Source organism: Nycticebus coucang, chromosome 10 (genome assembly GCF_027406575.1).
Source record: "Nycticebus coucang isolate mNycCou1 chromosome 10, mNycCou1.pri, whole genome shotgun sequence".
In the NCBI taxonomy this organism is placed as follows: Eukaryota; Metazoa; Chordata; class Mammalia; order Primates; family Lorisidae; genus Nycticebus; species Nycticebus coucang.
In genome coordinates, this window is record NC_069789.1 from 125169628 (window position 1) to 125194590 (window position 24963).

The 24963-nt window shown below is 47.4% G+C and overlaps 1 protein-coding gene across 8 annotated transcripts in view; it reads right to left on the bottom strand.

Moving 5' to 3' along the window:
• Window positions 1-24963, bottom strand: part of SIPA1L3 (signal induced proliferation associated 1 like 3) — a 243193-nt gene that overhangs the window by 102307 nt on the left and 115923 nt on the right. For 5 of the 8 annotated variants that reach the window (XM_053604660.1, XM_053604658.1, XM_053604653.1 and 2 more), the window contains 2 exons: window positions 8716-10531; window positions 2098-2228 (listed from right to left, as the gene is read on the bottom strand). In XM_053604660.1, the coding sequence (XP_053460635.1) occupies window positions 2098-2228; window positions 8716-10219 (1635 nt within the window). In that variant the 5' untranslated portion in view covers window positions 10220-10531. Of the gene's footprint in view, window positions 1-2097; window positions 2229-8715; window positions 10532-23630; window positions 23729-24963 lie in introns of all 8 variants that reach the window. The other 3 variants (XM_053604655.1, XM_053604656.1, XM_053604657.1) reach the window with 1 other exon arrangement.

Sequence of the window (24963 nt, forward strand, 5' to 3'; positions counted from 1 at the left end):
AGTGCAGCGGCTGAAGCACAGGCATACACTCTGCCCTGCCACTTGCTGGAGGGTGCTTTGGGGAAGCCCCTTCACCTCTCCATGCCTGTTTTGTCATATATAAATGAGGAACGGTGTTTTCATCACAGAACCTCAATGAGAGTTAAGTGAGGTATCATAGATAGAAAACTCAGAACAGCGGCGGGGGTGGGGGGCGGACGGGAGAGGAGGGGAGAGGTCAGATGGAGGGAGGGTGAATGGTAGGATCACACTTATGGTGCATATTGCAAGGGTACATGTTGGATCTATTAAGTATAGAGTATAAATGTCTTAACACAATAAGTAAATGAGGTGAGGGATATATTAACCTGTACGATGTAAGCATTCCAAATTATATATGAAATCAGCACGCTGTACCCCATAAATGCATTAATGTATACATGGTCGACTTCCTTATGATTTAATAAAAAAAATTAGTGTTAAAAAAAAAGAAAACTCAGAACAATGGCTGACACAGGGTGAAGTGGATTTGCAGTAACAACAGCAATAGTGCTAAATATTTATTAGTATATGATTGTGGTTGTCATTTTACCCCAGCAGTTACGCATATGTCCTAAAACAGTGGGACACAGTATGAGCTGTCACCTCACATTCTGCCCTGGTGCTCATCTGGTCAGAAAGGTGAGCAGAGGGAGGAGGGGCTGGGGAGACAGAGGCTGGTGGCCCGGCGCATGTGGTTTTGGGGCTGTTTCTCCTCGGCTACCACAAAGCCTCCATGTCATCCCATTCTGCCTCAGTGGGAAGGTCTTGATGAGGGATAGGGTGAGGGCCCTCAGTGCAGCATCTGCCAGCCTGGATGAGGCCCAGGACTTGGCTGGCTCCAAACCCAAAGTCCTTGGCAGTGGCAGCCTGCTGTGTCTATGCCCGGGAAAGGCCAGGCCTCCAGGGACTGGGGCAATGCAGGTCTGAGGGAGACCCAACTGTGTGAGGTCTGCCTAGCTAACAGCCCCTTTTCTAGGAGGGTCTTCCTTATTTAGGTTTTTTGGAAGTCTCTTGTCATTTTCGCTTTCCTAGCTCCCCTCTTTTTGCTGAGGACCTGGCCTGTCTCCTCTTCCAGGGGCTCTGATGAAACTGTCAATCCCAGTGCCCTGCCCTACCCCTGGAATACATGTCCTAGAACTGCTCAGTCTCCTCCACCAGCCCCAAACATAGTGACTGTGATGTCACTGTGTCACAGCCTGGTGTGTCGGCTTATGATCCAAGTAAGCCACGGGCCTTCCCAGATTCAGCAGGTATAAATGAGTCTGTTCCTTTTGGATGAGAAGTAAAAAGGTGTGGAAGACTTGAACAGTCAGTCTCCATTTTCCCATGCCACACAGAGAGCTTATTGGTGGCAGAAAAGAATGATATTCCCAATGCAAAAAGCAGCACAGCAGAGAGATAAGAAAAAAGCTTGGTGATTTCCTTTCTGTCTCGAGTACAGGATGTCTGAAGCTAGCCCTACCCCTGGGTTTGCAGTTACGTGAACCAATGAATTCTATTTCTAGCTTAAGTAAGTTATACATTTCTGTCACTTACAAGTAAGAGTCTAATAAAGCATGGGTGCCCCTACCAGGCCTTCTTCCCTAGCTAGGGTTGACATTTAATTCAGGGGAAGAACTCTGACAGAGCCAGGACAATGGGACTGGGACTCTGCTCTGAATGGAAAGTACCTTGTAGGAAGTGTTCACAGCTGATCTTCTGGGCCTGCTGCAGAGATTCCCCAATTCCTGCCAGGCTTGTTACCTTAACTCCTTTTTCCTTGATGAGGGACATTTTACCACCCCGTATGATCTCTCCTCCTCCCCTCTTTCTTATGTTAACTACAGTTAATCTCTTACAAATAGGTTTTATACTTTAAGGTTCCTAAATCAGACAAAGTAGATTCAAATCCCAGCCTGGCTGCTCATTCATGATCCTGTAAGTTATTTAATTTCTCTTAGTTTCCTCCTCTGGGTCACTCTCCTGGGAGGTTGTTGGAAGACATGACGCAGAGCAGGGTAACGCTTGCCCCCAGAGCCTGGCTCACACATGAGTGGCTATTACTTATGTAGTAACAGCGACAGTGATGGGACCTACCTCCCGGGTCCGGAAGATGATCCTGTACTGGTACTGAGGTCCGTGGTCCTTGTGGTCTTCCAGTTTCTCCCGCTTGATGCTCACAGCCACTGGCCCCAGCTTCTCATCCACGCCAAAGTAATTGGCATGTTCTAGAAAGAAGACAGGTGAGTTTCCGGGTCAGGTGTCTGGGAAAGAAAGGTCCTTTCCCACAGCAGGCCTGGCAAGATAACTGGGGCAGGCTCTTGTGTAACCAGTGGGATGCTGGTCACACTCAATGGAGAAACACAAGAGGCAAAAGTGAACCTCACTGTACCCTTCTTCTCAGTCACAATTTTTCTGTTTTACTTTTTTTTTGAGACAGTGTCTCTGCCACCCTGAGTAGAGTGCTGTGGCATCATAGTTCACAGCAACCTCAAAGTCCTGGACTCAAGCGATCCTCTTGTCTCAGCCTCCCAAGTAGCTGGGACTACAGGTGCCCACCACAAGGTCCAGATAGCTTTTCTTAGAGATGATGTCTCGCTCTTGCTCAGGCTGGTCTCAAAACTCCTGAGCTCAAGCAATCCACCCACCTTGGTCTCCTACAGTGCTAGGATTACAAGCCACCTCACTGTTCAAGTGTGCCATGAAATAAAAAAGGCTGAAAACCCCCGGTCTAGACACTTTCTCACAGGCTCAAATCTGGGCCAAGGCCAAGTCACCTGATAGCATTCTTAGCAGCAAACTGGGGTTAAGGGGTAGGATGAACCCACCCCTCACCATGGTAGTGAGAATTAAATAAATTAACATACATGGAGCATTCAGCACGGTGTCAGGCATTTAGTAAGCATGTCGTATGTGTTGGCTATTACCGTCTCCCTTACTATCACCTAGAATACAAGATCCTAAGCATTACCTTTATCTGACCATGTTCCTTTAAACCTAGGTAACTTAGACACTGCTCTTTCCCCCTTTAGTGCAACATGGAGCAAGTGTTCTGTTTTTCCTCTAAATGACAATAACCTTTCTAGGCACACAGTTCTTCCTGATGTACAACCCAAGTATCTTGTGCTTATGGCGGGTAGCCACCAGCAGTCTGTCTGTCTTGACTCAAGTCCTCGAAGTCAGCATTTGCCACCATCAGAAATTCAAATGGTGCTTCAAGCAGCTGCCTCCCGTCCCATCCCAGTGCTCTGAATATTTAATGATGGTTCCTATTCTCATGAGATATTGTTGGCAAATCAAAGGCTAATCTAAGGCCAAAATACTGTGTTAATTAACGGGCCCAATCAGAATGGCATCTGCAGTGGGTTAAACGATCTCTCCAGCTGGTCAGAGAACAGAATATTGTAAGGCCAGGCGGTGCTCACGCCTATAATCCCAGCACTCCAGGAGGCCAAGGCGGGTGGATTGCTTGAGCTCAGGAGTTTGAGACCAGCTTGAGTAAGAGCGAGATCCTGCTCTACTAAAAATAGAAAAACTAGCCAGGCATTGTGGCAGGTGCCGGTAGTCCCAGCTACTTGGGATGCTAAGGCAAGAGGATTGCTCAAGCCCAGGAGTTTGAGGTTGTTGTGAGGTATATGCCACATACTACCCAGGACAACAGAGTGAGACTGTCTCAAAAAAATAAAAAAAGAAAGAAAGAAAGAAAAAGAATAAATATTGTATTTCACAGATGCCATTCATTCCAGAAGAAGTTACAGGGATTGCTGTTGTACTCAGCACCACTGTATGCCTAGCACCATGCAAATCTCCGCATAGGCCCTCAATCCCAGTAGGCACTCAATAAACAATGACCAATGACTAACTTATAATTTTTGCATAAAAATGTTTATAGTAACATTATTCATAATAACCAAAAAGTAGAAAAAAAGTGTTTATCAAATTATAAATGGATAAATGATATGTGGTATATACATACAATGAAAAACTACTCAGTAACAAAAAGCAATTAAGTACTAATACAAGCTACAACATGAACTTGAAAACATAATTCTAAGTGAGAAAAGATAGTCACAAAAGAACATATATTATGGATCCTATTTATATAAAATGAACTACTTATTAATGCTCATACTCTTGATGTTTTCTTCTTAGTAATTTTCTTTCTTTTTTTTTGAGACAGAGTTGCACTTGGTCACTCTCAGTGGAGTGCTGTGGTGTCATAGCTCACAGAAACCTCAAACTCTTGGGTTCAAGAGATTCTCTTGCTTCAGGCCTCTCAAGTAGCTGGGACTACAGGCACCTGCCACAACGCCCAGCTATTTTTAGAGAAGAGGTCTTGCTCTTGCTCAGGCTGAACAAGATCCTGTCTCTAAAAATAGCTGGTCTCGAACTCCTGAGCTCAAGCGATCCACTCACTTTGGCCTCCCAGAGTGCTAGGATTATAGGCATGAACCACCATGCCCAGACCTCGTAGTAATTTTCTATCCACTGCCCCCTACCTGTTCCTTGGCTACATAGTCTCACTTGCCCATGCTGGGTTCAGAGTTCAGCCCAATATCTCCCCCACTGCCAAGCTCCATTGCCATGGTCTCTATACCTGTCACAATGATCTGAGTAAGTCTTCCTTAACTGTGTTTTAACAAGTACCATTGAGTAATTTTTTTGGGGGGGTGGCGGTGGGGAGACAGAGTCTCACTCTGTTGTCCTGGGTAAAGTGCTGTGGTCTCATAGCTCACAGCAACCTCAAACTTTAGTGCTTCAGCAATCCTTTTACCTCAGCCTCCCAAGTGGCTAGGACTACTGGGACCCGCCACAATGCCTGGCTAGTTTTTGTTTTTTAGTAGAGATGGGGTCTCCCTCTTGCTCAGGCTGGTCTCACTCCTGAGCTCAAGAGGCCTCCCAGAATGCTAGGTTATAGTCTTGAGCCACCGTACCCTGAAGAGTAATTTTTTCTTTAACAGTTTCTAGGGCTACAAGGAAGTCATTTAAAAAAAGAAAATGGCAGCTAGGTGCCCATGCTCAGTGGTTAGTGCGCCAGCCCTGCGCACTGGGGATGGTGAGTTCGAACTCGGCCCAGGCCTGTTAAACATTAAAAAGTAGAAAAGAAAATAGCTTTATTTTATTTATTTATTTATTTATTTGAGACAGAGTCTCACTATGTCACCCTTGGTAGAGTCCCATGGCGTCATAGCTCACAGCAACTTCAAACTCTTGGGCTTAAGCGATTCTCCTGCCTCAGCCTCCCAAGTAGCTGGGACTATAGGTGCCTGCCACAACGCCTGGCTATTTTTTGTTGTTGTTGTTGCAGTTGTCATTGTTGTTTAGCAGGCCCAGGCTGGGCTCGAACCTGCCAGCCCAACAACTGAGCTGTAGGCACTGAGCCAAAAATGGCTTTTTTTAAAAGCTTGACGATGAGTACTTCCTACCTGCCTGACAACTAAGTATTTTAATGGATAATCTTATTTGATCTCCATTCCTTTCATTTAAATATTTCTACGTGTGGGTTGAAAAGAATGTGTTCTTTGTTGATTAAGTACAAAGTTATTAACATATATAAATGTAAAATCAAGTTAAGTTCAAATCCTCTACATCCGAAGTTTTGCCTACCAGATCTGTTGATTTCAGCAAGCGAACCTGTGAACCTCTCCCCCTACAGCTGTGGATTTGTTCTTCTCTCTGCAGCCTTATCAGGCTTTTAATCTATATACCTAAACCAGCTTGCCAGGTATACGCAGATTCACAAGTACCAGAACTTCTTAGAAAAAATTTTAAAAATCCACATAAAATAGTCTTCTCAATTATTCTAAAAAGTGCTTTCTAGCCTTTCAGTCTACTTCGATGACACTGATTTTCCCTCATTAGCTTTCTCAGGTAAGCAACCATCTGGAACAGCTCTTTTCATCCCTTTATTTTTGATCTCAGTGTCATGTCATTTTTTTTGAGACAGAGTTTCGCTTTGTCACCCTCAGTAAAGTGCTCAGACATCATAGCTCACAGCCACCTCAAACTAGTGAGCTCAAGAGATCCCCTTGCCTCAGACTCCTGAGTAGCTGGGACTACAGGTGCCCGCCGAAACCCCTGGCTATTTTTAGAGACAAGGTCTCACTCTAACTCAGGCTGGGCTCGAACCTGTGAGCTCAAGCAACCCACTTGCCTCAGCCTCCCAGAGTGTAAGGATTACAGGTGTGAGCCACCGCACCCAGCCTCTCTGTGTCATTTTGTTTTGATCATGTGATGCTAGTGCAATCATCTCCATTTGCTACATGAGGACTAAGAGTGGAATGTACCACATAGCCACTAAGCTAGAAATAGACACCCCAACCCAGGGCTATCTGACTACACACTGTGAGCCCTGTGGGATAAGTCTCATTCTGTCACTCTGGGTTGAGGGCAGTAGCATCAAGTTCACAGCAACCTCAAACTCTTGGGCTCAAGTGACCCTCTTGCCTCAGCTTCCTAAGTGGCTGGGACTACAGGCACGCACCACCATGCCCAGCTAGTTTTTTAATTTTTAGTAGAGATGAGGTCTCACTGGTTTCAGGCTGGTCCCAAACTTCTGAGCTCAGGTGATCCACCCATCTTGGCCTCCCAGAGTGCTAGAAGGCTCTACTTTGCAAAAATTTTATGCTAATAGTTATGTACTAGCTGCCTATCCATTATCCATTTTCCCTTCTTTTTTAACAAAAACCTTATATTCTTGGGGGAGGAAGAGAAAGGGACTTTGTCTAGCTAAAAACCTCCATTTCCCAGGCTCCGTGAACATAGGAGAGGTCAATAAGCAGAAATAGTTGGATGGGGCTTCTGAGAAGGCTCTCTAAAAGGGGCTGACCCGCCAGGAGGTCTGCCTTTTTGTTCTCATCCTTCCCTCTTTTCCCCTGTGCCTGGAAACACAGATATTGAGTAATGGTTGGAGCTGTAGCAGCCATATTGACCCAGAGGAGACTGGAGGCCACATTGACGCTGGAATTCCACTAATGTTGCAGAGTAACCATTCCAGCCCTATGCTGCTGACCTCTGGAATTTCTTTAAGTGGGAGATACTTCAATGTTGTTTAAGCTTGTTATGAGTAGTTCTAATCAATTCTGAATCATTACAGCTTTCAGCATTTACAAATTTGGAAAGTGGCTGGGCATGGTGGCTCATGCCTATGATCCCAGCACTCTAGGAGGCTGAAAAAAAAATTTTTTTTTGCAAAGGACCAGGCACGGTGTCTCACACCTGTAATTCTAGCACTCTGGGAGATCAAGGCAGGAAGATCACTTGAGCTCAGGCGTTAGAAACCAGTCTGAGCAAGTGCAAGACCCATCTCTGCTAAAAAATAGAAAAATTAGCTGGGCCTTGTAGCAATAGCCTGTAGTCCCAGCTACTAGGGAGGCTGAGGCAGGAGGATCACTTGAACTCAGGAGTGTGAGGTTTCTGTGAACTAGGCTGATGTTATGGAACTCTAGCCTGGGCAACAGAGTGAGACTCTGTCTCAGAAAAAAAAAAAAAAGAAAAGAAAAGAAAAAAGGAAAAGTCCATGTTAAAAAATCCAAATTTTAGGAGAATCTTGAAAGATTAGAAAGGTTGGCAATACTGAGTTTGTCTGCGTTTCTTGTATAAAAGTCAGCTGGAGGAGAGGAGCCTGGTCCCTGGTTAGCATGCTTCACTCCTGTACACTGCCTGCCCGGCCTCGTAGCCGCCTGGGTTTGTGTTCTCTGCAATATGCTATGTTCCTTCCATGGAGGCACCAGGAAATCTAATGATGTACAAAGCCCATCTCCCCCTGGTGTGAACACCCTCCAAACATCACAGCTCCACCTTCAAAATGGATCCAGAACCTGCCTACAAGATTCTTCCCCACTGCTGGGCTCCCCCCCTAGACTATCTATCACCACCTCACACCCAGACTATTGCAGCAGCTTCCTCCACCCCCAAATCTCCCACCCCTCTCCCCCTAGTCTGTTCTCTGCACACAGCCAGAGGGAGACTTAACATGGAAGTCAGATTAGGGCCCTCCCCTGCCCGGAGCCCTCCTATGGCTCCATTTTACGCAGGGTACAAATAAAGGGTCTTTGCCAAGTTCCACATGATCTACCTTTGTCATTTTTCTGCCTCAGCTCCCTCCACTTTCCCTCAGTCACTCTGTCCAGCAACACTGGCCTCCCACCTGTTCCTCCAGTGTTCCGGGACTCTTGTACTTGCTGTTCTCTGTGCCAGGAACACCGTCCACAATTTCTGCATGGCTCTCTCCCTCAACCCCTCTGGCTCAGTACTGAGATGGCACTTACTCAGGAGGCCCTCCCTGACCCCCTGATGATAGCTGCCAGCCCCCACCTGGAACTCCATTCCTTTTTCTCTGAAGCACTTAGTATCCTACAACACCTTCCATGTTTTGTACATTTATCTTGTTGTATTGTCTATTTTACCCTACTAAAATATTAAGTGCTAGGGAGACAGAATTTTTGTTTCAAGCTAGTCAAAACCATATCCCCAAGGCTCTAGAAAGTGCCTGGCTCACAGCTATACCGAGCTCCTATTTGCTGAATATATGCATGTCTGTTGTGTCAACGTAGCGCAAGCTTTATCTAGTGTTCACTGTGACCTCACAGCTCCCTGGGAGGGAGTCTGCCTTCCTGCTGATCCTCAGGGCCAGAGTAGAGCCTGGCACAGAGGGAATGAAGGAGCAGGGAGGTCTCAAAGACAAGAGTAGCCCCTCCACCCCACCTGCATCACCTTTGCCCACGAAGTAGTCCTGGTAGTAGCGGGCGCCCAGGTCCACGTGCTCGAGGCTGTACTGCCGGGGCCGACTCTGGGTCCTTTGCTGCTCCTTGGGCACCTCCAGCACTGAGATGCTGGCATTGGTGCGGTAAGCGCTCAGGGTGGGCTCTGCCAGGTGGCCCTCAGTACCACTCGGGGAGCCCGCAGAAGCCCGGGAGAAGCTCACATTGCGCTCACACTCGCCTCCGATCTCATTGCGGAAATGAGGGCAGCTGAGCAACAGGTCATTGCTGTTGTCATCGCCCAGGTCCTGCTCCAGATTCTCCTTGCAGTTCAAGTCCTCCGTGCTGGTGAAGGCTGGGTCCAGGCCCCCTAGGCTGTGGGCCCGTGAGGCCGTGAGCGACGCCATGGCCGAGGCGGCCGAGGCAGCTGAGGCACCCGTGGTGGTGTTACGCCGCTGGGCCACGGACACCCTGTTGGCGGCCGCCTCGTTGAGGTCAAACAGCATGCTCTGCACGTCAAAATGGGCAAAGCTCTTCTGACACACCCATGGCCTGTTGGCTTCTGGGGGGCTCCGACCCTCGTCAGCATCCCGGCTAGCTTCCCCCTCCAGCTTGCTGCTCCTCAGCTTCCGGAAGATGGATGAATCCACTGTGTCCCCGCTGCCTAGGCCCCGCACAGGCTTCTTCCGGGTCTTCTCCTTCTCCTTCATGGGCTGCAGTGGTAGGAGACTGTCCTTTGAAGGCTGCCCACTGCGGAGGTCCCCTTTGGCTCCTCCGCCACCCACCATAGGGTGCGGGCCTGGATCTGCCTGCAGGAGCTCAGGGAGGTTCTGGGAGCCCCTGGCCTCAGGCTGCTCGCTGCGGAATTCGTTGAGAATATCGAAGAAGCTCTGCTCAGGCACACCCTGCACATCAATGGATGAGGTGCTCCCGTACTCACGGAAGAGGGGCAGGGCCCCCGTGTGCCGGGCCCCCCGCGGCTCCCCCGTGTCCTCAATGTCACACTCACTGAGTGTGATCTCGCTGCTGCTGCGGTGCTGCAGGGGGAGGAAGGCCCTGCCCGGGGACCGGGGCCATCCGTCCTGGAATTCCACATCTTTGGACCTTCTCCTGGAGAGTCGGTGGAAGGCTCTGGACCCTGAGGAAGCTGGGGTGCTAGCCGGGAGCTGTCCATTCTGTACACTCCTTATGGAATGAGCCACCTTGGGGGCCTTTGTGCTATCTGTATCCTGTGAGGGGCTTGGGTTGTTCTCTCTCAAGGCCTCCCGCTTAGGTGGCCAGTCAGCCACTCTTGCACGCACACCCATCTTGGGCACTGCAGGGGTGGTGGGGCTGGGGCGGGTGGTGGCAGTGGCTGGGCTCTCACCAACAGGCTGGGACATATTGCCATTCTGGGCCCAGAATCCCATGGGAGCATAATCCCCTGTGTGTGGCCCAGGGAGGACATCAGCCCCCCTGACCCCACAGCTGGCTGCCAGGTCCACACCATCGTTGGGAATGGGCCGATAGGTGGTCATAGTCCACGGGCACTGGAGTGCTACTGGCCCCTGTAAGCTGTGGTGTGACACTATGGGGTCCCCTGCCCCTCAGCCATTGTTCAGCAGGGCTGCCAGTCCCAGGATGAAGGATGCTGGTCCCTGAAACCTGATGGGAAGGTTGTGAGCCTGTGGAGTCCAGTTCTCCACCATCGCTGTACACAGCCAAACCAAGGACAACCTCAGGAGGCAGCTGCTGTCTTGGGGGCTCCAGGCTGAGACGCTCAGCAGGGCAGAGCAAGCAGCAGTTGTGGGTGCCAGCCCGCAGGCAGCAAGGGTGTATTCCTGGCCATGCTGAAAGAGGAGAAAAGGAAAATGTGAGATGTGATGAGCACGCTGGTATTCCCAGAGAATGGGAAATGTGACTCTTTTTATTTTTTTGACAGCTTTACTCATTAAAAAAACTTAACATTATGGAAATTTGCAAACATATTCAAAAGTAGAGAGAGGACTAGGATAAGCCAACAAGCCAACCCCCAGCTAAAACAAAATGAACTGTTTGCCATTCCTGTCTCATCTCTCCATCCAACCTATACCTTTCTGCTTTTGATAATATTTTAGGCTAAATCCTAAAGGTCATTCCATCTGTAAATATTTTAGCTCATATCTCTCACAGATAGAGACTTTTAAAAAATAGCCTTGATTACCATACCCATTTAAATTAACAGGAATTCCTTATCACACCCTGTCCTATGTATATTACATGTTCCTCACTGTCTCCTGTGAGTTGTCTTATTCAAATCAGGATCCAAATAAGACATACTCTTCGCTTTGGAAGATTTTTCTTTTTTTTTTTTTTTGAGACTGAATTGAGTCTCACTTTGTTACCCTTGGCAGAGTGCCATGATGTCATCCTCAAACTCTTGGGCTCAAGCGATTCTCTTGCCTCAGCCTCCCAAGTAGCTGGGGTTACAGGCGCCTGCCACAATGCCCAGCTATTTTTTTTGTGTGTGTGTGATGTGACTGTAGCAGTCTTATATTTGAAACTCAAGAAGGAATTGACTGTGTTCCAAACAGCTAAATACCCTTGCCCAAACAATGAAGGCATTTTTTTTTAAGCTGCCACATGCACTCCGAAGCCCATTCATCTCCTTCAGCATCCCAGACGAAGTACATGTAATGCCCAGCTAGTTTTTAGAGATGGTGTCTCGCTTTTGGTCAGACTGGTCTTGAACTCCTGAGCTCCAGCAATCTACCCCCCTTGGCCTCCCAGAGTGTTGGGATTACAGGCATGAGTCACTGTGCCTGGCCTAGAAGATATTTTTCTTAAATAGCTTCTACTCTGTAATAGCCACCTTCCTTTATGTTGATGCTATTTGCTAGTTTAAGGAAAGCAATTGCTTTTCTGTGGCTTTCCCCATTTGGGGGATGCCTGTGGTGCCATTTACCCTGTCCCTCTGCCCCCTGTACTTCTTGTTGCCTGGTGGCTTCACATAGAGGCCAGATTGTTGTCTGTCTGCTCTATATTCTGCCCAATCCAGCTACTGCACCAGGAAGGAAGTCAAAATGACAGATGAGTCAGTATGAGCACCAGTAGACTTTGGGGAAGAAAGCCACAGAAGGGTCGGCTCTCCATTACTTCTTTCCAGGGATCTCCCCAGTGACTCTTCACAACACAAGAATAAAACCCAAACCTCTCCCCAATCCTTAAGCTCTTGAGACCTGGCCCCCGCCAACGTCTTTGATGTGTCTCCCCATCCTTTACTAAGCACTAATGACATTGGCCTTTGTTTTATTTTCATTTTGTTATTTTACCTTTTTTTTTTTTTTGAGACAGAGTCTTACTCTGTCGCCCTAGGTTGAGTACTGTGGTGTCATAGTTTACAGCAACTGCAACTTCAAATTTCTAGGCTCAAGTGATCCTCTTGTCTTAGCCTCCGGAGTATCTAGGACTACAGGCGCCTGCCACAATGCCCAGCTAGTTTTTCTACTTTTAGGAAAGACAGGGTCTCTTTCTTGCTCAAGCTGGTCTTGAACTCCTGAGCTCAGGCAATCTACCTGTCTTGGCCTCCCAGAGTGCTAGGATTACAAAAGTGAGCCATCACACTCAGCCTGGCCTTCTTATTTTAGAGGGGTCCTACTCTGTTGTTCAGGAACACAATCACAGCTCACTGTAACCTCTAAGTACTAGGCGCAAGCAATCCTTCCACGTCAGCCTCCTGAGTAGCTGGGATCACAGGTGTGCACCAGTACGCCTGGCTAATTTTCTTATTTTTACATTTTGTAGAGATGGGAGGTCGGTCTCTCTATATTGGCAAGGCTGGTCTCAAACTCCTGGCCTCAAAGATGCTTCCACCTTGACCTCCCACAGAGCAGGGATTACAGGCATTAGTCTGTTCCTGACTCACTTTTTGTTGTTTTTTTGCTGTACTAATCCTTATCCAAGATATTTGGATATCCTTCCTCAGTTCTTCACCAGATTAGTTTCTTTCCATGATGTCAACTCTTCAACAAAGACTTCCCCAACCACGCTATAGAGACAGAGAAGCCTTTCTCAATCACCCACTCAGTTTTTCATTTTTCTTAACAATTCATTATTTGTTTACTGACTCTCCATCACTCAAATGTCAGCTCCAGAAAGGCAAGAGTGTTTGTGCGGTTCACTGATGTAGCCACAGTGCCTAGAACAGTGTCCAGGACATGTGTGAATTATTTATTATATCAATGAGCAAACAGATGGCCTCTGCCTAATCTGAGTGTAAATATATGGTGATCTTCAGGGCTCTGGGGAAGGGAGATCATGGTTAGCAGTGAAAGGCTCCCTGAAGGTTGGCTTCCCTTTGTCTCCACCTTGAACCCCTGCTGGAGACGAAGTGGGCCACCGTCTGTGCTGAAGCCTGTTGCTCACCCAGCAGCTGTGCCTCTTTCCTTTTGCCAACAGTATTGACTTTGTCCAGGGCAGTGGAGCGCTGGGTTGAGCTGGGCACCTGGCTCAAGGTGACCCATAACTTTTCTTTCTCTAGGAACTAGAGCTGAACATGGCCCTTCTGGCCAAGCTGTTGGTGCTTCCTCTGTGTGTGCATAGAGGGGCATTTTCTAACTTGTGCCCAGAGATCCAGAGCAAACTGGCAGGCTCACGGGGCACAACAGTGAGGACAGCTTCCCACTTCTGAGAAAGGGGAGAAAGTGAAGGGGGAGGCGGAAGGTGGTGAGCAGAGTCTCCTCTCTTCCATGAGCACAGGAATAGCGCTAAAGCTGTGTCAATGTCACAGGCCAGCGGTACAGGGGACGGGCTAGAGAAGGGGGAAGGTGTTTTTTCAGGGTTTACAGTATTGCACTAACCAAGATGAAAAATATGCAAGAATTACAGGAGATCATTTTTTGCTGCCATACCCAATTTATGGGAGAGATGAGCTGGCCATCGCTTGGGGTATTAAACTGATTCTCCCAAAACTTGAGGTCACCCCAGCACCACCCACTGGAAAGCCACTGGGTCAGGTTGCTCAAGGTAGTTAGGACAGAAGCCAGGGGGCACCTTCTGAACAGGCAAGAGGGACCTTAGCTCCTGCCAGCTGAGCCTTGCAGGAAGATGAATAACAAATCATCTGGTTTTCCTAGGGACACCAGAAATCTAGAGTTGTATGCAGTATCTCCCAATTTGAGAAGCAAAAATAACAACAGCAATAATAAACTGCCATATCCACGATCTCTTGCATGATTTCCTTGATGGGCTCCGTTATAAAGCTGCTGATTTGCAAATCTTCGGAATCATGCAAAACATCTGGACACAGTTTTCTCCAGCAAGAATTCATTGTTTTAGACTGAATGATTTTCGCTGCTTTTTTCTTTTTATTTTATTTATTTTTATTGAGACAGAGTCTCACTTTGTGGCCCTCAGTAGAGTGCCGTGGCGTCATACCTCACAGCAACCTTCAACTCATAGGCACAAGCAATCCTTCTTAAATGTCAAGCGATTCTCTTTGCCTCAGCCTCCCCAGTAGCTGGGACTACAGGCGCCCACCACAATGCCTGGCTTTTTTTTGTAGAGACGGGGTCTCGCTCTGGCTCAGGCTGGTCTCAAACTCCTGAGCTCAGGCAACCCACCCACCTCGGTATCCCAGAGTGCTAGGATTACAGGCGTGAGCCACCACTCCCAGCCTTCACTGCTTTTTCTATAACAATGGCATCTTCAATGATGTGTATTTCAGGGTGTCCAACCTGCAGCCCACTGCAGATTATTTGAAGACTGTTTTGCTTTTCTGTGGTGTCAGATATGGCAAAAGGTACGCACGGACCTTTTCTTGTACTCATTGACTTTTGTTAGTGTTTGTGTATTTAATTGTGGGCTGAGACAACTCTTATTCTAATGTGTGTCAGAAAAGCAAAAAGGCAGGATACCACTGGCAGACGTTCATGCTTTCTCTCTCGGGGTTCTTCCTTAGTACTGACAGTCCTTTCCATAGAGCACTGTGTGTAATGGAGTCTTTATGGTCCTTATGAGCCTCTAATTTAGAGGCTGAAATAGAGACAATGTCTTTGGGGAAGAAAGCCACTTTGCTGTCTTCAGCGTTGACTCATGGGGTTCTGGGTGGTCTGGGGCATTGTTAGATATCAAAATAACTTTTTTTTTGGAGACAGAGTCTTACTCTGTCACTCTAGGTAGAGTGCTGTAGCATCATAGCTCACAGCAACCTCAAACTCTTAGGCTCAAGCAATCCTCTTGTCTCAGCCTCCCCAGTAGCTGGGATTACAGGCGCCCACTGCAACACCTGGCTAGTTTTTCTATTTTTATTATTATTATTTTTTAGAGACAGAGTCTTACTTTTTTGCCATCAGTACCGTGGCATCCCAGCTCACAGCAACTGCCAGCTCTTCGGCTTAGGCAATTCTCTTGCCTCAGCTTCCTGAGTAGCTGGGACTACAGGTTCCGCCACAGTGCTTGGCAATTTTTTGTTGCAGTTTGGCTGGGGCCAGGTTCGAACCCACCACCCTCGGTATATGGGGCCAGTGCCCTACTCACTGAGCCACAGGCGCCGCCCCTGTTTTTCTATTTTTAGTAGAGAGGGGGGTCTTACTCAGGCTGGTCTCAAACTCCTAAGCTGAAGCGATCCTCCTGCCTTGGCCTCCCAAAGTGCTAAGATTACAGGCATGAGCTATCATGCGCAGCCATATATTGACATTTTTAAAGCCAAATCTTTTACTAAAATTATCAAACCATCCTTTTCTGACATTGGAGTCTCTGGCTTCAGATCCTTTACCTTCCTTTTGCTTTAAGTTGTCATATAATGACTTCACGTTTTTTTGAATAGTGTTAAGAGTCATAGGTATGCCTTTCTTACAGCCATCATGCACATAAAAACTGCATTTTCCATACAAGATTGCACTTTCACAAAAAGTGCAAGGTCTGTGCCTCCTGGTGTAGGTGCAGCTACAGCTTCACAAATTTCCTTTCGGCTTTTTTAAGTGGTCCTTACTTCATTTATCTTGGCATGGCAGACCACAGCAGCTGCAGACCTCAATCTACGGCACATATCAGGCTATTGAATTTTTCCTTGCCGTGTTATGACTTTTCTCTGCTTCTTGGGAGCACTTATAGCATCACTAGTAACACTTCATATGGGTCCCCTGGTGTTTTTTCAGGGTTTACAGTATTGCACTAACCAAGATGAAAAATATACAAGAGTTACAGGAGATCACTTTCTGCTGCCATACCCAATTTATGGGAGAGATGAGCTGGCCATCGCTTGGGGTATTAAGCTGATTCTCCCAACACTTGAGGTCACCCCAACAGCAACAAGAGGTGAATACAGAATGATTTCAGCAGTATAGTATGTCCTGCAGTTAATTTATGCTGTTATGATTTGAACTGTATCTTTATGTTTGTTTATAGTTCTCTTGACTGCAAATGCATGGTCTGTGTTGATGGATATACATTTTCATAAATTTCACAAATAGATTTGTGGATATTTTATGGTAGTAAATAATAAAATAGACTGGTCTCTACATATGTTTCATGTATTCATCACATACCTAATTTTTTCTTATAATGGTCAATACTTCTTGGCTACGTGGCTCATGGGTAAGTTCTTTTCAAATTGGCACAAATCTCCAAAATTTCTTCCAATATACTTACTGAAAAGAAGGTGTGTATAAGTGGACCCATTTACTTCAAACCTGTATTGTCCAAATGTCAGCCATACTTCTCAAGAACGCTGTCAACAAAAACCACGATGAGGGCTGACAAAATAAGCGTATGGGCTAGATTTGGACAGGGTGGCTTGTTTGCAACCTCTGGTGACTAGTCAGTGCTGCAGTTTTGCCAGGGAAAATTGAAATTATTTTGTTCATGATATGTTTACCGGCTGTCTCTACCACTAACCCATCAGTTCCAGAATAATAGGGGCACTTGCCATGAGGGCCAAGCCCAGCCCCACATTCCATTGGGGAGTGGTGCCCAGCTGAGGTCGCTGCTGGCACTTGGCAGCCCACCCTGCACTGCGGCCCTGCTTTCAAGTCAGAGCACAAAGGGAAGCTGAGTCCTTTGAGGCTGCTTATGGGGTAGCTGGGAAACCAGTGGTCTGGATGAGACCCTGACTTGCTTTTACAAGTACCTCCTGACAGATGGGCTTTGCTGATGGCATTTTGCTTCCTGCTCAGACAGAAATCCTCAATCCATGTTGCTCCCGTCTGTGAACGAACACACACAGATGTTCTAGCAGACCCTGGTCTCTCTGCACAAATCTCTTCTTAAAACAGGTATAGCCAAGTCTTGCTGTGGTGACATTCAGAGGCTAAGTGGCACCCCAGCCTCTCTGGGATTCAGGGACTCATCTCTTTCCAGCTATCTGCTACTGAGCACCTCCTTCCTAAAACCACCCAGATCTTCCCTAGAGGAACCTATTATGAGAGAAGCATAGTAGGTATACAGAACCAGACGCCTGGGCTCAAATCCTGGCATGCCGTGGATAGGTTAAACAGAAAATTAGTTTCAAAATGGGGATAACAGCACCTACCTCACCTCCCACCATCATCACGACTGTGTTGTGTACCTTTGATAGGAGCTCCACCCCTGCCCCCAATTATAGAACCACAGCTGGGGCGGGCACAGGACATAGCTTAACCTCTCCTTAAGCTGCAGTGTCCTCGCATTGGCATGGGTGTGCATCTGGTTTTCCTGTGATGGGACTTCTGCTGGGAACCTTCGGTGCTTTCTCTCCAGTGCTTCTTTGGCTCCCGCCTGTTTGCTAAGATTGCTCCTCTGGCTTCCTGTTGATTCTGTAAGTCTCCTGAGGACCCTGACTAACATACAGTGCTGTGAGAAGACAGCTGCCAGGGAGGTGCAGATAGGAGAAATCAGGGCGGCCTCAGAATCAGCAGCAAAACCAGAAGTAGCACCAGGAGAGAGTCAGTTGGCAGTAATTAGGCTACAAGTAACAGAATACTAGCCAGTGGTCACTCAGGCAATGAACACATTAAATTATCTCACGTAACCAGCAGAGGAGAGATGGTGGCTCCAGGCCTTGCGTGCAAACCAGCTGGTAACATCAGGCCCTTTCTCTCCTTTCCCTCTACCTCCCTTAGTGAGCTCCTAGCTGACATCTTTTGACTTGTTGCCTAACAATCAAAAGCTGGTGGTAACAGCCACACTTCTCACTGAACCAAGGACAAAGAGGAAAGACAAGGATGATTTCAGAGGGCCCTTACCCACTGACCCTAATGAGGAAGGAGAATCTTTCCCAGCATTCCTCTCACCACAATGCTTTCTTCTATGTCTCACTGGCCAGAAGGTGGACATGTGGCCATCCCACCTACAGGAGAAGCTGGGGAAGCCAGAATCCATGACAGCCCTAATTGCCTTTAGGCCAGTGGGGACTTACTGGGCAACCAGTGGTATACCTCTGGGTTTAAATGCTCCCAGACTGTCACCTTTGAAGAAGCTGGGGAACTCTGAGCTGGGGGAATACTCTCTCATCAGGCCCCAAAAGCCCAGAGGCTAGGACAGCGAACTAGCAGGCAAAAGCCCCCTGGTCTCAGTGTCCTGGTTCCAAAGGGTCCTAAAGGGCCCTCCTCTGCGGGGGCCACAATGCCTACCAGAACCGCACAAAACAGAGTAGTAGGGAAAACCACAACCTTCCAGCAGAGGACAGTTGTGGTTTGTTTCCCTGGCTTCTGTGATTACTTTTTCCAGCAACAGCCCAGACTTCCCTTTGGAACCTGCCCTGTCTAACTTCCATTCAATGGGCTACAGGTGGGGCTCCTTCCTCGCTCTGGAAAAAAACCTCATCAGGCCCTCAAAGCCCAGAGGCTGGGATAGTGAACTAGCAGGCAAAAGCCCCCTGTTCTCAGTGTCCTGGGTCACAAATACATGACATAGTCAGAACCAGTGAGACCCAGTGATATCTTTGCCAGGAATGCTGAAGCTAAAGACCATGCATTTCCCTCTTATCCTGAGTCTGAGAGGATGTGAGGTGTGGGATCACTGTAGCCATCTTGTGATCATGAGGGAAGAACCATCTGTGAAAGGTCCAAGGGTTAGAGAGAATCTGGGGTCTATAGTCATCATTTGAGTCTTCACATCAACCCAGATAAAAAGTCAGTCCTATTCTTTTTCTCTCTATTGGACATTTTAGTTACACAATAAAACAGCCAACAAAAACAATGTCTACAACAACAACTACCATGAACATGATCCTCCTGTGGGCCAGGTCCTTTCCTAAGCACTTTACATTTATTAATTGCTATTTGTTAACCCTCGTAACAACTCCAGGAGATAGGCATCATTATCTCCATTACAGATGAGGAAACTAAGGAAGGGAAAGATGAAGTAACGTGCCCAAGGCCATGTGGCTATGAGGTGGCAGAGTCGGAATTGGAACCCAGCCCCTAGCTCCTTTATCCTTCAGTCAGACAGCCCTGAGTTTAAGCACCAGCCTTCCCTGCAACCATGGGCAACCTCTATGATTCTCATTTTCCTCATTAGTGACACACAGCAAAGTATCTTCAGCTCTAACCGTTCTTCTGACTTCCATACGCACCTATGTACCTATCTGACATCACCACACATTTATCTCCAACTCCTAAGTTCAAGCAATCCTCCTGCCTCGGCCTCCCAGAGTGCTAGGATTACAAGTGTGAGCCAGTGTGCCCGGCCTCTGGCACTGTCCATCTTTGCAGAAGATACTTCAGGGCTCATTGTTTGTCTTCATCCCCTATTCCACACACACCCTCCACACTGCCAGGCTTCCTCCTGCCGGGCTCCCCATACCCCTGCACCCCTGCAGAATTACTTGCTTCCTCCTTCAGCTGAGATCCAGGGCGGGGGCAGGGAGGGAAGTCTACATGCGCCTTGACTGCAGGATTTAGCCCACCAGAGTTTTAAACCTCATTGCATCTTTTGTTCCCCTCAGGCTTTGAACAGATGCATGTCTGGGGTAGAATGGGGTCTAACATATTTGTTCTTGCATGTGGGTCAGGGAGTGGAAAGGGTTAATCTGGTGATGATGATATAACAACAAGGTTAATTAACACTGACATGCTCTCCAATGTGTCAGGCTACACTCTGGCACATACTGACAGATGTGTTATAACAAGCAGGGACTTCTGTCACGCCCACTGCACACATGAGGCAAAGGTTACATGGAGCAGCCAGGGTTCAAACCTCAACAGTCTGGCTTCTCCTTTGCCACTAAACTCTGAATAAAAGGCAGTTCAAATGAATGTGCTGTGGTAATGCAAGAATCTTCAAAATCAATTAATTCCCGAAGATAACATGTTTGAAAGTCAGCAACAGCTCAGCAGACTTCAGGTTAAGAATCTGGATTTTCGCTACTCGGGAGGCTGAGGCAAGAGAATCGCTTAAGCCCAGGAGTTGGAGGTTGCTGTGAGCTGTGTGAGGCCATGGCACTCTACCCTGGGCCATAAAGTGAGACTCTGTCTCTACAAAAAAAATTATTTAAAAAAATAAATAAATAAATAAAAAGAATCTGGATTTTCCCTTCTATATCTTCCCCCACCTTACTGGAAGTTCAAGCACTTCAGAGTTCCCACAGGAGAAAAGATGGATGGAAACCTCTGAAATCGGGCGGCGCCTGTGGCTCAAGGAGTAGGGCACCGGTCTCATATGCCGGAGGTAGAGGGTTCAAACCCAGCCCCGGCCAAAAACCACAAAATAAATAAATAAATAAATAAATAAAGACAATGAGCTTTTAAAAAAAAAAAAAAAAAAAAGGAAACCTCTGAAATCTCATCAGGAAACGTCATGGCAAAGATTCTGTTTCATCGGGCCACAGAGCAAGGAGCAGGGCCTCAATCATGGCTGTGAAAACCTGCACTTGCATATTTCTAACGTCAAAGACCCCTAAGGATTGGTGTTTCTAAGTGAAATCTTTCCCAGCATCTAGGAGGGGCCCACATTTTTTCCTAAGGAGCAAGAGGATCCCCATAGGGGTGGGGGCAGTCATGTATAGCCATTACATTCAAACTAGTGAGGCACTCACACGGTCAGGGATCCTGAGTGACCTTCTTTTTTTTTTTTTTGTAGAGACAGTCTCACTTTATGGCCCAGGGTAGAGTGCCGTGGCCTCACACAGCTCACAGCAACCTCCAGCTCCTGGGCTTACGCGATTCTCTTGCCTCAGCCTCCCGAGTAGCTGGGACTACAGGCGCCCACCACAACGCCCGGCTATTTTTTTGTTGCAGTTTGGCCGGGGCTGGGCCTGAACGTGCCACCCTCAGCATATGGAGCCGGCGCCCTACTCACTGAGCCACAGGCGCCGCCCTGAGTGACCTTCTTGTATATAAGGGTGTTAAATTGATATGGTGTAGTTTTTGCACCTTGGGGGAATAGGAAGAATGAGTTGAAATGATACATCAACATTTTGTGTCGGCTGGGTACAGTGGCTTATGCCTGTAATCCCAGCACTCTGGGAGGCCAAGGTGGGTGGATCACTTGAGCTCTGGAGTTTGAGACCAGTCTGCGTAAGAATGAGACCCTGTCTCGACTAAAAATAGAAAAATTAGGCAGGCATTGTGGCAAGTGCCTGTAGTCCCAGCTACTCAAGAGGCTGAGGCAGAAGGATCACTTGAATCCAGGAGTTTGAGGTTCTCTACTCAGGGTGACAGAGTAAGACTCTCAAAAAAAAAAAAATTTTTTTTTTAGATGCGCATTTTATTTTATTATTATTTTTATTTTTTTTTTTTAGAGACAGTCTCACTTGTTGCCTTCGGTAGAATGCTGTGGTGTCACAGCTCACAGCAAGCTCCAGCTCTTGGGCTTAGGCGATTCTCTTGCCTCAGTCTCCCAAGTAGCTGGGACTACAGGCGCCTGTCACAACACTTGGCTATTTTTTTGTTGCAGTTTGGCCACGGCCGGGTTCGAACCCGCCACCCCTGGTATATGGGGCTGGCGCCCTACTCACTGAGCCGCAGGTGCCACCCCATTTTATTGTATTTTAACCCAGCAATTCTACTCCCAGAAATCTGTCATCAAGACACGGTGGTTTGCAGGGACATTCACGCGACTGTAATACGGTAGAGCTGGGACTAGCCCAGACATCCATAAGCAGAGGGCAGGGTAAGTGACAATGGGTGCCTCCATTCCAGGAAGACAGTGCATCTGTATCAAAAGCGAGGAAGAGATATGTATAGTGCTTACAAGGTGACGCATAGTCCAAGTAAATGAACACAGCTTGTACTGAAATCTGCATGCCAGCCACAGTGCGAAGCGCCTCAGATGCATTAACTCATTTAACTCTTAAGACAATCCTGGGAGGGAAGGACTAATACCATTCTCATTTTATTTTTTATTTTTTTATTTTTTTTTGTAGAGACAGAGTCTCACTTTGTCACCCTTGGTAGAGTGCTGTGGGGTCACAGCTCACAGCAACCTCTAGCTTTTTGAGCTTAGCCTATTCTCTTGCCTCAGCCTTCCAAGCAGCTGGGACTACAGGCGCCTGCCACAACGCCCGGCTATTTTTTGGTTGCAGTCTGGCCGGGGCCGGGTTTGAACCCGCTACCCTCAGTATATGAGGCCGGCACCCTACTCACTGAGCCACAGGCGCTACCCCACCATTCTCATTTTAAACCCAACACAACCAAGGTCAGAGAGGCTGAGTAACTTGTCCAAGTGCACTCAGCTAGAAAGAGGTGATACTAGGTTCTGAACTTCCAGCAATCCAGCTTGACAGTTGATATTGATACCTTTTACTCTGTGTTGCCACTGAGAAGGGCAACAGGTAAGTTGCAGCACAGTTCATATAGTATGACCCCATGTGGTTTAAAAAGGAAAGAGGGAGATGAAGATCTGGTTACTGCATGGTTCACATGCCTTCTTCCAGAACTTTCTCTGTGAATCTATAAGGAAATGTCCACAACTGCACAGAGGAGAAATGTCAGAGGCTGGGATTAAGTTTTCTGTTTTAAAAGTGAGCATGTGAGGGGGCTGGTGGGCTGTGGCTCACAGCTGTAATCCTAGCACTCTGGGAGGCCGAGGCGGGTAGATTGCTAGAGTTCGAGACCAGCCTCAGGAAAAGTAAGACCCTGTCTCTACCAAAAATAGAAAAACTGAGGAAAGAGGATCATTTGAGCCCAAGAGTTGGAGATTGCTGTGAGCTATGATGCCACAGCACTTTACCCAGTCCAACAGCTTTTTTTTTTTCTGTCTCAAAAAAAAAAAAAAAGTGAACATGTAAGGGAAAATAAGGCAGAGAGAAAACCAACCCTCAAAAAGCCCTTATCTTGGTGGTGCCCATAGCTCAATGGATAGGGCACCAGCCACATACACCGAGGCTGGCGGGTTCGAACCCTGCCCGGGCCAGCTAAAACAACAATGACAACTGTAACAACAAAAAAGTAGCTGGGCATTGTGGTGGGTGCCTATAGTCCCAGACTTGGGAGGCTGAGGCAAGAGAATTGCTTAAGTCCAAGGGTTTGAGGTTGCTGTGAGCTGTGACGCCATAGCACTCTACCCAGGGCGACAGCTTGAGACTATGTCTCAAAAAAAAAAAGCCCTTACCTTATCCCGTCCACAGCTGAGTACCAGTCCACAGATTCACCTTGTCCTAGGGCTATAGAGTCTGAACAATATACATCTTTCCCAGTGGCAGACTGGCCTGGTGACACACTCACAACTCAGCCACTGACAGAAGAAAGGTGCACCCCATCTTGTGATCACGTGTTTGCCAGGGAAATGGAGGCTGTGTTCACTCCAAATACTTAAAACTTCAATGCTTCCTCCCTTTTTATTTTGCTACCTATATTACTATAGGTACCTTAATATTATTAGGTACTATTAATATAGTAATATTACCTATATTACTCACACCTGTAATCCTAGCACTCTGAGAGGCTGAGGTGAGTGAATTGCTTGAGCTCAGGAGTTTGAGACCAGCCTGAGCAAAGGTAAGACCCCGCCTCTACCAAAAATAGAAAATTAGCTAGGTGTGGTGGTGGGTACCTGGTTGAGGAAGGAGGGTTGCTTGAGCCCAGGAGTTTGAGGTTGCTCTGAGCTATGATGCCACAGTACTCTACCCAAGGCATAGAGTGAGACTCTATCTACAAAAAAAAAAAAGTCATATGATTACATGCTTATGTAAGAGAGAGAAATTTTTTTTAATGGGTTAATACCTTCATAGGTGCTGTTTTCACTTATCACCTGATCTTAGAGATCTTTCCTGATGTGGCAGCTGCAGCATAGTGAATAGAAGCAAAGATTACCCGGGTTCAATTCCCAGCTCTACCACTTAATTAGCTAGACTCTGGGCTGGTGACTTAAGTCTCTCTATGCCTCAGTTTTTCTATCTGTAAAATGGAGATAATAATATGGCTTAAGTCTTAAAAAAGTTATGAGTTAATAAATGCACAGACTTAGAATATTCCTAGCATAAAGTAATATATAAAGATTAGTAAAAAATAAAATCTCAAGCAAACCAAATGTGACCTTGCAATGAACCCTTGTTCCTCTGGGTTCAGGGCCCGGGCGCCCACAGCAGCTCGCCTTGAGTAAGAAGATGGGCAAGCCCCAGAGCCAGGGTTGAGGGGAGGTGCTGCCTGAGGCTGGCTGGATTAGGGGAGGGTGGAGGGTGCCACTACCTCCTAAGAAGAACATGTGGATTGAGCATCTTGTTCCAATTCTGGGCATAATCCCATTCACTTCATGAGTGGGACTCTAAAACGCAAAATTGGAAAGCAAAGCTTCCTGGCGTATGGGCGCACACATGCCAGGCCCACCCAGGAGCTACGCCATGTTTGCAGAGGGAGCCAAGCCAGGGAGCTGAAGGGCTGGATGAGGGGCCTCTGTTGTCCAGGTGGCTCCCACGAGGGAGACTAAATCAGGAGCACAACCACTGCTCCAGGCTGCCCTGGAGGGGCCTCACTGGTTCCAGCCAGGCTCACTACCAAGCCGCAGGCTCTGGTGTGGCTGTGCTGCTCATTTAACATTAAAATGTTTTTGGTAAACGGCTGCCCTGAAGCCCCTACATGTCCACACTGTCATCGTGTGGGGCCCACAGGGGCTGCTCCTAGGGGCGCTGCCCAGGCCAGACTGATGGTTACATATTTAGTATGCCCCCTGCAAGCCTCACTCCCCAGCCCAGGCCAGGCCCCCCTTAGAAGATGGTATCTTGTCAGCATGGTACCTGACTTGCAAACTAATCTCAGCTAATTGCCACCGAAACCTGCTACGATCACATCTGTTGGGCCTGGAGATTAAATCAATATTTGACAATCTTGATTAAATACAGACAGGGAATCCTTGTAAAAGAACATCTGTTAAAGCTCCATTTTTTCCA